The sequence below is a fragment of the Phoca vitulina genome, unplaced genomic scaffold, assembly GCF_004348235.1.
Source record: "Phoca vitulina isolate PV1807 unplaced genomic scaffold, GSC_HSeal_1.0 scaffold19, whole genome shotgun sequence".
Classification (NCBI taxonomy): Eukaryota; Metazoa; Chordata; class Mammalia; order Carnivora; family Phocidae; genus Phoca; species Phoca vitulina.
In genome coordinates, this window is record NW_022589722.1 from 6,193,129 (window position 1) to 6,205,780 (window position 12,652).

At 41.9% G+C, this 12,652-nt stretch overlaps 1 protein-coding gene and 1 long non-coding RNA gene across 2 annotated transcripts in view; one reads left to right on the forward strand and one right to left on the reverse strand.

Moving 5' to 3' along the window:
* Nucleotides 1-12,652, forward strand: part of LOC116639767 — a 247,755-nt gene that overhangs the window by 215,989 nt on the left and 19,114 nt on the right. The gene's annotated exons all lie outside the window — the stretch shown is intronic.
* Nucleotides 4,193-5,669, reverse strand: CCER1 (coiled-coil glutamate rich protein 1). The gene has a single exon (XM_032416353.1). It carries the CDS (start codon nt 5,458-5,460, stop codon nt 4,237-4,239), a length of 1,224 nt encoding a protein of 407 aa, XP_032272244.1. The 5' UTR covers nt 5,461-5,669; the 3' UTR covers nt 4,193-4,236.

Here is a 12,652-nt window from a genome sequence, read left to right on the forward strand (position 1 = left end):
CAAGATCTCAGGTGGTGCCAATACTGTGGGGCCCATGGACTGCACTTTCAATATCAAGGCACCAGACCACTACATTTGCACACTATTTTACCAGGAGCCAAAACTGAATGTCTAAGGCAAGGTGGTTCATGTTAGTGCTAACAACTAAAATACCTAGATATCTTAGTCCAACAGAATTGCCATGAGATGACACTTCCTGAGCCTCGTTAATGAATCTAAAGTAACCTAATGTTCAGAAACAGATATGATTTTGATTATAAGGTGTAGTTTAGCATATAATGATTAACAATGATGTACAGTCTATACTGCACTTATTTTTCTAAAGATTCTATTTATTTATTTGTGTGTGAGAGAGAGAGAGCACAAGCAGGGAGAGTGGCAGGCAGAGGGAGAGGGAGAAGCAGGCTCCCTGCTGAGCAAGGAGCCTGATGCGGGACTCGATCCCAGGACACTGGGATCATGACCTGAGCCGAAGGCAGACGCTTAACCAACTGAGTCAGCCAGGCGTCCTTATACTGCACTTTTTAAATATTGGGTTATTTGATCTTCACGGTAGGTCTGAGCGGTAATGGCGTATGACAAGTATATCTGAGGAAACAGACCCAAGGCGAGTGACGACTGCCATGAGTCTCTTTTGCAGCTGTGACCACACGCAGATGCCCAAATTCTTCTTTTCCGTCAGCTGACCTTGATGTCTGGCTATGTTCCATTAACTGATTAAAAGTAAATAGATGCAAAACGATAGTACTGAAACAGGCAATATGCAGCCACATTCTGATTTTGCTTTAAAAACGCAGATAACCAAGGCCGAAGGAATTTGGAAGCATTAAGAGTAATTTTCTATGGTTATTACACTAATATAAACCTATCTAAATACAAACAATAAAGCTGCATATATAATTTTATTATGCTGCTAAAATCAAAATTAAAGAAGATGTTTTCTTAGTCCTATTAACTTCCAGGCCCCGAGACCACGTATGAGAAGATATTGGTACTATTTTCTTCCCAGACTCTCTAGGTTTTGTGTGGCCGGCAAGAAACTGGTTATGTCACCTCTTGTGTTTATTTTAATGGAACTAAATATGTTGGAATTACTTTTTTCATATGCAGATGCTAAAAGTTTTATGAAACCATACTCAGAATTCAGAGTTGATCTCTAATTGTCAAATGGATTTACTATCCTTAGAAGACTAATATTTTCACAGAAAAAAAAAAAAGTCCCTTTGAGTTACTGTGGAGACAAAGTAATGATGATAAATCAAGAAATGCTGTCAGTCACTAGGAAAGGAAAATTACCAAAGTCTCTATATTTAAAAACACTCGAGAATAGACAGCAAAGATTCTTATCAAGCCTGGGCCTTTTAAACATATTTGTGATTTATAATGTTGTTTTTCCCCTCATTGACAAAGGAAAGAATACCTCCATTCTTGACAGAAATGGCCACGTGGCACCTCTTTATCACCGTGTTCACTCGTCAAGCTTGAATTGACTTTAAGAATAATGAGCATACTTCAGAAAATTGTGTTTTCTTCAAGTGTACACTCAACTCTAAAACTAAAGACTGGGTTTATTCTGAGTTCATACTGATACTACTGAATCATCAAGTTGTCCTGAACACGCTGTGCAGAGGTTCTCCATGGGAGGGCTCCAAGCATGCTAAGCAACAATCCCTACGACCCTGTCATTAGACGATAGTGGCTGGGGAGGCGTCTGGAAAGTGTTAATGATGGGTCTACTGGGATGACCATCCTCCCCCACCCCCAGCATAATTTATTTCATATTAAAGGGGCCATCACAATATCTGGCTAATAAAACAAAGAGTTCAGATAGAGAATCATCTATGACTAATCATTTTCTTCCTTCATTAATTTTTGCTGGTGTCTTTCAGAAGATGTGAGTTGCACAGAAATGAACAGATAAGAGAGCTTTTGCCTACCTCTGTCACTTTCATTGGCTGCTCTTTTGGGACACTTGTATTTCTGTCCTCAGTTCCTTAAAGGCACCAAGCTCCTCCCAGCTCCCAGCCTTTAGACTCACGCATGGTTCCCTATGCCCACAGTTAATATTCCCAGTTTTTCTCTTGGGTTTCCTTGTGATTTATACTTATGATCATAGCAATGCTTTTCCTTAGCATTGCTTGCAGTGACTGATTTGTCTACCTCCTCATTTAACGTGTCTTTTCTACTAAACTAGAAGCAACCTGAGAGTAGAGATTTTGTTTTTGCACCATTGTATCCTTATCACGATTCACATTGTTTGGCCCCTAGTCGTGCAGTAACTATTCGTTGGGAAGTAGAGGGAACTCCTGAGGAACTGCTCATGCTCATGTCCTTTACAAGGGCTAGTGAAGAAAGCCTTATGCCTGTGGAGGCAATTAATGTGTTAAATATTTTTTAAGGCAAAAGTAGAATCTTTTGTAATAATAAACTGAGAATTGTCCAGGTGTGATTATGAAGAAATGAAATCCTAAATGAAATCCTAAATCCTTAATGAGAACATACTTATGACTTAGTGAATATTTGTCTTGGATAAAGTATTTATGAGCTATGATTTGCAAGGATTCGTGGACCAGTCTCAGGAGCAGGACTCTTGGCTTCCCCCTACATATATACTTTAGAATAGTAATAGTACTATGGGTAGCTAGTTTTAAACCACTTTTATAGGTCACTCAGAAATTGCATCTTGTAGAAAGTCATGATCTTTTAGAGTACTCTTAAATGTTTGGTTATCCACTGCTGTAGTTTGGAGTGTTCAGCATCATTTTAACATTCCTACAGTGTGTTAGCTGTTACCTCTGTTCATCCTGTTGACCACGGAAGTATTGCTGAATAGATTTCTGATATTTCAATAATAATAAGTGAAAAACAGAGTACTTTCATTTAACACTTTAATTTTTATTTATTTTTTACTTTCCAAGAGCTTAAGCTTATCACCCCAAAAGCTGCAGTACACTGGGATATAGGAGTAAAAAGCAACATCCAGGTAAGGTATCACCATACAGTCTTCTCTTCACCAAGTAAATACTAAATTGCGGCTCAAACTATACTTAGAAGTACAGTTGGTCAAAAAATGTAATTTTTGAGAAAGTAGGTTCAAATTCTTCATCTAGGGATAGCCTGGAAATATGCTATGGATGGAACCTTTTATCAAGTTATGAGAATTAAGTGCCCAGGAGGAAATGTATTATTACTTCCTAAAAATGTCTGAATGAAAGCTATTGCTTTGAGTAATGCATTCTCCGCAGCTAATTGTTTAGATATTAGAAACTAGCTCTAGTAACAGACTTGTACTTACACATCTTTGTTTTACTCTCCTTTCTAAGGAAGACAAACTGGGAAAGAAATAAGATATTCCACCCCCCGAAGGCCAATAATCCTTAAAAAAAAAATCCATTCTGCAAAAACTATTGTTATGGTTCCTGTGAACTTATGACAAGGAATATATCCAGGGACATGGCTTCAAAATCTAAGCTATGTTCCACTGTTTGCAGTTACCTTGGATTTTAACTAGATGTACAAGTTGACTTCTGACCATGGGGAATCCTCTCATGCATGGATTTATGGGTTGTTGAGGCCATGGCAGATAACCAGTTCCACAGAAGCAACTTCATGTTCTTCTGAGGAAGATCCATAGCACTGTGGAACAAGGAATATAAATGAGCGATGCCACAAGAGACTGCGAATGGGGTTATCAAAATACAACCCTCAAAAATGAACTCTGAAGGTGGAGAATCTACAAGGAAAAATATTTTTCAATGGTTTCACTATTATGTTAAGAGCACTGATACGCATTCACTAGCCATGGCATGTGCTTCTTAAGCATGTAACAGTCAAAATATCTGTGGATTCCAAGCTCATTAAGTAGACAGATGAATAAATTTGTTACCAAAAAAATAAATAAATAAATTCAGCATTGCCAGAATTAAAAAAAGAAAAAAAAAACCTCAAGTGTCTAGAGGGGAAAACACCAAATGAAACTCTTCAAACTGCAGTAATAAAATATTTGGCCTTTAATCATTTCCAATTAAATTATATTTGAAAGCTCCCCCTCCCCCACCCGTAGTCATGAAGAAACACACCAATTTTTAAACATTTTATAATGGCCAAAGAAGGGGTTTACATAGGTATGTTTATTAATGGAACTCACTTTTTAATTGGTTTTTTTTTTTTAGTAAGTTGCTAATCTATTTTAGCCTCAAATCAGTTCCATCCCATTCTCAATCCCTTTCCTGAGGTCTAACAGTTAATGTCCTCTACCATGAGGAGAGCTTCCTGTGGCACTTTGGGAACTATCTGTTTGGGGCTTAAATAAGTACAGTTGATAAAGTTCTCTCTCTCCTCCTCAGCCCCCACTAAGAATGATAAAGGCATTTCCAGAGGGAAATGATTCTCTTCCTCTCTCTGCTCCTCTTCCTCCGCCCCCTCCTCTTCCTCTTCTGTATCCTCCTCTTCCTCTCCGTCCTGCTCCCCCTCCTCCACACAGTCAGCCTCTTCAACCTCCTCTTCATCTTCGGCCTCTGCCTCCTCATCCTCCTCCTCGCTCTCCTCCTCCTCCTTCCCGTCACACTCCTCGTCACACTCCTCCTCGTCACACTCCTCCTCCTCCTTTTTCTCGTCGTCGTCGTCCTCCTCCTCCCCGAGCTGTGCGGCTGGAGACTGGTCTTCCTCGTCGGGGTCGGGACCGAAGACCCAAGAGGGCTTCTGCACGAAGCTGTACAGAGTTTCCGGCGGCTCCGCGTCTTCCGCGCCGCCGCTGGGGGGCGCGTCGTCCCCGGGGCAGCCCTCGGGGGAGGCCGCGCCGCGCGCCTGGGCCTGCTGCGCCCGCAGCGCCTCCTGCTGGCGCTCCAGCTTCTCTTGCTGCCGCATGTCCTCGTAGATCTGGTTCATGATGAACTGGGTGGTGTTCCGCGGCGCCCGCATGCCGGGGGCCCGCCACCCGTACAGGTTGACTGGCCGTAGCAGCGTGCTCAGATCCACGGGCGGGCTCCTCGGGAAGGAGCGGCGAGGGTGGCGGCGCAGGCCGCGGCCCCTGCGGCCCCAGCGCTTCTTCCTGCAGGGGGGCCTCGCCCAGCCGGGGTTCCAGGGCCCGCGCCAGCAGGAGCAGCAGCAGAGGCAGAGCGGGTGCAGACCAAACACCCGGATCACTTGCACTCGGCCAGGAGGCTTCCAGAATCCCGCTGGAGGTGGGCGCCAGGGCCCTCCCCAGCGCCCCCAGTTAGAGCACACGGCCCAATAGGGCCGTCGGGGTGGTTGGAACCAAGGGCCCGGACCGTGCTGTTGCTTCGGCTGTTTCCTGGGGGGCTCGTACTCAGACTTGGGACCATAGCGGTGGCGCCGCTTGTATATCGGAGCGCCCCTGCGCCTTCGGTGGCAGGTAGACCAGGTACGTAACGGGGCGGAGGACGCCCAGCCGCCGCCCAGGTTGAGAGGGTCCTCCCTTTTGTCGAGGGTCTGGGTCATCGTTCAGGGAGCTCCCGGAGGTCTAAATGGAAGCGTCCTAGAAGCTGTCGTCGGTTGGCCAGATCCGAAGCTCTGCAGAGCCTCGTCAGTCTGCGCAGCCCCACGTGCCTGCTGCCGGGATGGCGCCTTTCTCTCCAGGAGGAGCCCTCTTCTCCCTCTTCTCCCTCTTCTCCGCTTGCTCGATCGCTCTTCCTTCGTAATCTCTTGTCCTTCGCACCCAAGTTGTCTCGCCCAGGTAGGCTGGGCGGGACTGGGGCTGGGTAAGGATGGTGGGGGAGGAAGGTGTTGGTGGGCGACGCACGGTGCGACCCGCTCCCGGGTCCCACACACACCCGCCTCGGCGGAGGCGCGGGCTGGGAACCGGGGAGGCAGGGGTTACGCGTTACCTTGCTGCTCCCTCCCAACCCAGGTCCTTCACCGTCGCCGTCCTGGCGGGACTGAGGTGGCGCGGGCAGCGGCAGCCTTTAAATACCGGCCGGAGCCCCCGCGTGCCCACCGCGTCCTTGGTTGCCCAGGGCGATAGCCAATTGGGGCCGAGGTCGTTCTCCCTGTGCGAGGAGGGGGTTCCGGGTGGAACGAGGTGCCCCGTGAATGTTCGCAGGGGGCTTGTGACGCAGTTTTTGAAAGAGGGAAAGCGGGCCCTAGGCTGGGGTTGTGCTTCCCAACTCAGACAACGTTTGGGGCAGTTAATTTGAAACCTTTGTACCACCTGGAGGTGCGGGGATAAAGATGATGGACCTTTAGCTGAACCCCTTGGAAGGGGGGGAGAACTTGTATATTGGAAAACGTATATCCTACACCTTTGGAGGTCGAGGGGATAGAGGAAGAGGCCCTAGAGTCAGAAAACTGGGCCCCACTCCTTACCTTATGGCCTGTGCACACTCTTCAAACTCTTGGGGGTTGTAGTACATCATACGTGAAACACGACCACGAACATTTATTGCGTGTCCTTGCAGCAAGCATGGGCCCATGGCACGTAATCCTAACACCTATAGGCTCTGTGAGGTAGGCATTGTTACCACGCCTCACAGATGAGGAAATTGAGAGGTTAATATACCCAAGGTCGTGGGGACAAGGAACTTTGGGACTAGTATTTAAACCTAAGCCTCTTTGGCCCCCGAACCAAATTCTTCACCACGTGGCTGCACTATACTGCCCATCTACCTTAAGTAGGACTCTTGTGATGAGTACACGAAATCCTTTGGGAAAACACTTTGCTAACTGTAACATAGCATGCAAATGTCCACTGATTAAATAAGTAGTACCAGGATGTATACAGTGGGCTTATTCTTGAGAATACAAATATGCCAATTATGTCTTTTGGTGGGTCGCTTTGTCTATCAGACAACACATACACTGGGAGTCTTTATAACATTACAGTTAAGAATATGGGCTTTGATTTAAATTAGCATGAACCTCCTCTGAGTGATACTATAATGCTGGATATATGTCATTAGGCATTCATCCAAATCCATAAAATGTACAATATCAAGCCTGAATCCCAATGTGAGCTGTAGACTTTGGGTGATGATGATATGTCAGTGTAGGTTCATCTGTTGAAAGGAAAGTACCATTCTGGGGGGGGCGGATGTTGGTAATGGGGGAAGCTCTGCGTGAGTGGGGAGAAGGACTACATGGAAAATCTATATGGGAAACCTACTCCATTTTAGTGTGAACCTAAAACTGCTCAAAAAAAATTGAAATCTGTTAATGAAAATGTGCTTCAACTTCAATTCAGCAATGATGAAGCTCTGTAAATCTCAGGTTCCTAACCCACATCAAGAGTACAGTTACAATGCCTATTCCATAGAGTTACGTTAAAGGTTAAGTAAGGTACTTCGTTAAAGCAGCCAGTGCGGGTACCCCACGAGCGCACAGTAGGTGTTAGCTATCATCATTGTCATACTTAAATACTTCAGGACTTTAAAAGAAGTTGGTACAGTGTATGTAAAGGTAACCAACCCTGTGCGTGATGCCAAAATCAGCATCCCTGCCCTTGTCCCCTTTTCTTGTCCCACTTATTAGAAACATCAAGGACGAGCTACCAGGCTCGATCCTAGAGAAAACCATCCCAGAGTATATCCTTTTATTGCTTTCCTGTGGTGAGTGGAATTGTGGAAAATGGAACATTGCCCACTGGGAACCCGAGTCTATGCAGGCCTCCTGTACATGACAGAGAAGTAAATGTGGGAAAGCCCCGAAGCCCGCAAAGGTCGTTTATGCCTTCCTGGTTGAAAATTGAGAACAGGGTGGGGGATCTTGGATCAGGACTCCAACCGTTGCCATGGGACCTGTAGACTCCACAGGCTTCATTCAATTTTGTTTGCTCTGTGGTTTGCTGGAGACAAGCCTGCTTAACTCAAAGTGCAGAACACTGACACTTTTAGCCCCCAGTGTCCCTTTCTGGATGTAGAATCACACATTTGGCGGTTACTCTCCCCTTACTCTGCTTAATTCAAATTGGAATGCTGATACTGCAGATTTATTTTTCTGAGGACATATGTGTTATACATACTGGGTTTTAATTGGGAACGTTAGAAATTGACCATGTTGCTGTAGTGGAATTCTCATCAATTTCTTCTTTGTTTTAAAGGGATTAACTCACAGATAATTAAAGACATTGTTTTTGTACAATTTTTTTCCATGGTGACATACATTTCATATTAATTCTCCTTATTAAAGAACGTTAACAAGGTATTGTTCTTGCTCCATCCTTACTCTTCTTAAGAGAAGCAGAAAATTATGATTTATGATTTTTAGTTTTTTTTTTTTTCCGGTAGATTGACATTGTAATTCAAATTGGTCATGTACTGGCAAATCACCCAAGAAAATTACCACCATAGCATGTTAAACATAACTTTCAGAAATGCAGTTAAGGAATTTTTAAAGACCTCTTTTAATTGACCCATATTCTTTAAACACTGCAAAATGAAGTGTTTTAGTATGTAGTATTAGTTTTCTACTGCTGTGTAACAAATTCTCACAAACTTACTTAAAATAACATGCATTTATTATCTTAGAGTTTTCAGGTGTTAGGGGGTCTAGGAATAGCTTAGTCAGGTCTTCTGCTCAGGGTCTCACCAGGCTAAGGTCAAGACACCTGGCTGGCTTGGGTTCTCATCTGGGGTGCTCCATTTGGGAAAATGTTATGGGCTGAATTTATTTCCTTGTGGCTATATAAGTGAGGGCCCTGCCTTTTAGCTGTCTGTTGGCTGGGGGAATGCCTTTAGATTTGGAGGCCACCCACAGGTCCTGGGGGTCAACAGCCATTCTTAGAGACTGTTCTCACTTCCTTGCCATGGGCTTTCTCAGTAGGGCTGCTCATTCCATCAAGTCAGCAAAGCAGATCTCCTTAGTGCTTCGTAGCACAATGAAAATACACACACACACGTGCGTATGTATCATAGTATGGGCTTGACATGGACATTTGTGACATCCACCATCTTTGTCCTATTCTACTGGTTAGAAGCAAGACCCAGGTCTTAGCAGCATTCAAGGGGAGAAGGTTACACAAAGACATGAATACCAAGAAGTAGGAAGTTCACTGGGGGATTACCTTAGAGTCTGTTCACCACACAGACCAACTTGAGTTCAATATGTCCTTCATAGTAACTAGTTATGACTTTATTTGGGAGATTTTAATGGCATGCAGCATTTTGAAATTCCATTAAATGCTGTATGACAGCATAGGTTATGCTATGCTTTATGTTACATAGGACATTAAACTGTTAAGTTGAAAACACACTACTATCTTGGTGTTATTTTTTTGTGCATTTGTGTGAATTGAAAAGGATGAATTCTAACACTTGATGGCAGTAGTAACTCATTCAAGATTCAGTCAGCAAGAGCACCCTATACAAAATAAACTATGAGAAGATAGGTACTTCATTTTTATATTTATCAAGAATGGCATATTTAAACTATTCCAGATTGCCAATGTTAATTACCCTTTATTCTGGTGCAGTGTAATTGGGTATATGTATTAGATTTAGCGTTTTTCAATTGGCTTTTGGAAAGCAAGGCTCAGCTAATTAAACTTATAAATAAAATTTTTTAGAGAGAAGTTGGATATACCTGAGAAATTGGTCAGATAAATAAAATTCAACAAATATTTTTTTAGATCCATCTTTGTAACCAGCTAAGTTCTATGCGATATGAAAAAATAAATAAACGGAATGCATTTTATACACTCTCAAAAACTTGCCTTTTGCAACTCTGAAGATAACCATGTACAGTCACTTGAAACCAAAAAGGTAGGCGCCATCTGTTGGTCATAGAAGCTAAATACAAGGTATTAAACCTTCCCAGCTTTTCAAAAAGTGAGATGAAATTAACTCATTTCTTTCTCTTGATAATTTGGGAAGTTGTGGGGTTAGTTGGAAAATTGGTGAGGCGTGTTGTGCATCAGGGAGTAACATTGTGACACTTCTCCATTAATGAATTCTCATGTCACTTAAGTAAATTATGAAGAGAAATTTAACCCTGTAAAGAGGTAACCACAAAGACAGTTTCTGCAGATTTAAGGAGGATGGGAATGTTGCACCCATAATAGTACTATGTGTAGGTATTATTCGCTATCACCCTTTGAAAATATTATTAACCTTTTAATTACTCAGGATTTTCAGAGAATTAACCTAACATATTGTAGTCATGACGTTTGAAAAACGTGTCGTTAGTAATGATTAATTAGGAATTGTTAGCATGGAAATGTAATAAACATAAGTAATTTTAAAGTACACTATATTATGGGCAACAGAATGAAGTGCTTCCCCCCCCCCCGTGAAAAATGACCTGTAATATTTGAGAAAAATAAACATGTGTAACAATTGAATAAAGAAAAAAAAGTTATTAAAAAGTACAGCATTTAATCAGGGATCAGTTTTAGAATTAGAGCTTTCAATTAAGAATGTGACGTGTTGGAAATGGCCCCGGAAATAGGATGCATTTAGAAGGAATACTAAAATGTTGTCATCACATTTTCAGGGCTATGGTAGCACTTTGTCCTTCTAGAAATCATGGTGAATTAAATCTGCAGAGAAGCCTTGTGAGTAGGAAGCCATAACGCCTGGGAACATGTCAGTTGGCCCTATATGTTCGCATAATAATGCCCTTTTTCCTCTCGTTATTTTAATTCACTTCACTTTTTGCTACAACCCCTCAATTTTGTAATAACAGTGTTCAGGGGAGGCTGTGAGGGCAGAGTGGTTTCCAGACTATTGGCGGGGAGATCTAAGATCATCAGTGAGGTTCCTGTGGGTAAGGCCTCATTATGACTTTTTCATGAGCCCCTTTCTCCATAAAAAAATAAAAATAAAAATTCTATTTTATGACTTGTTACAATAAGGGTAAATATAAACCAGGCTAGGTTCATTACTCCATATTTATTTTCATTATCATCATTATTATCATTATCTTGCTTTCTTTTATGTTAAAAGAAATGAAAACATTTTCATAGGTCTCTAAAATCATTATCGGCCCTTGGCACCTGTGGAATGCTAAGCTGAGAACCCAGTTGAATCACATGGGACTTTTGACCTTCGTAAACTGAGAGATAATAAGCTGCTGATTTTGTGCCAATTTTTTAAAGGCAACAATAGAAAACTCAGCAGTTGCAATGTTAGAATTCTACTTTTAGTCTGATTCAGGATACTGTATTTATGAGGGAGTATATCTAACAAGTCAAAATGAAAATTCCATATTTAATATCACTGGTTTATAATGATGGGTTGATGGTTATTCTTTTTTAAGTTTTATAACTTTGAGAAACCAAAAAGGTAGGCGCCATCTGTTGGTCATAGAATATCCTACACCTTTGGAGGTATAGGATATTATGATTAATTATGATTAAATGATTAAATGAGTGCATGGTTAGTTTTCCCCATAGGTCTCAAGAAAATTAATAGATATTTTTCATTATGACAAACATATCAGTATTTGTATTTTAAACTGAAACAAGGAAATGAGTATGCATCTACTGTGGAGAAACATGAGAACAATTCTCTTCAATCACTGCACTACAGAAATTCGGGATTTAGCTCTAGTATCTACAAATAATGGCATCTGACAGATGATATGGAGTAATGAGAAAAATTCAGATAGTATAGATGAAGAAATATATTTGCCTGAAAGAGATAGTTGAAAATAAAAATATATATTGTATGTTTTTAAAAATTAGAGGTGTGCAATTACCAATTGTCCCTTTTTTTACTTTAATAGATTAATTCAGAAATAGATTATGCAATGATGAAAAAGTTTGATATTAAACCATTTTAGTGATGTTGTAGAGAATCATGCACTCTCCCACCCTGTTGGTGAAAGTGTGAATGGGTATAACATCTTTGAAGGCCAATCTAGTAATATTTATTAAAATTTAAAATAATATGCTCCTTGACCCAGAATTCCACTTCTATGAATTTATCCATAGATGTACTCTCTCATGTACACAAAGCTATTTATGTTTACACAAGGATAATCTTTGCAGTTTTAGTGTAAATAAAAAAAAATAAAATGCTCATTCATGTAATGGGCTGATATGTGCTTTTCAGAATCAGTAGCACTGTATGTGCTGATACGGAAAAATCATCAAGAAATATTTTTAAGTGAAAGAAGCAAGATTTAGAAGAGTGATTATCTCTTGTATTTAAAAACCCATGTTGGTGATGTGTATGTGTGTAATACCTGCACATGTATATTTGTATAAAAAAGGGAAATTGTTTGGGGCACCCGGGTGGCTCAGTCAGTTAAGCGTCCGACTCTTGGTTTCTGGCTCAGGTCATGATCTCAGGGTCATGATCTCAGGGTCGTGGGATGGAGCCCTACACTGAGCCCCACGTTGAGCCCCGCTGAGCCCCGTAGGTTGGGTTGCATGCTCAGCACAGAGTCTGCTCCAGATTCTTTCCCCTCCTTCTCCCTCCTCCCCCTGCTTCTCTGCCTGCTCACACTCTTCCTTTCAACAGAAAACTTCCCATTTTCTTGCTCTCTATCTAAAATAAATAAATCTTTAAAAAAAGGGAAATGGCTTATGTACAAGTTTTTGTTTCTCATGGAAACTTTCACAAAAGCATGCAAGAAACCATTGCCTAGTTATTTCTCGGGAGTAGAACTTGAGGTTTGCAGCTGGAAGGAATATCACCTTTCATTGTATGTTCCTTTGTCTTTTTTCAGTTTGTAACCATGTCCCTGTATGATGACC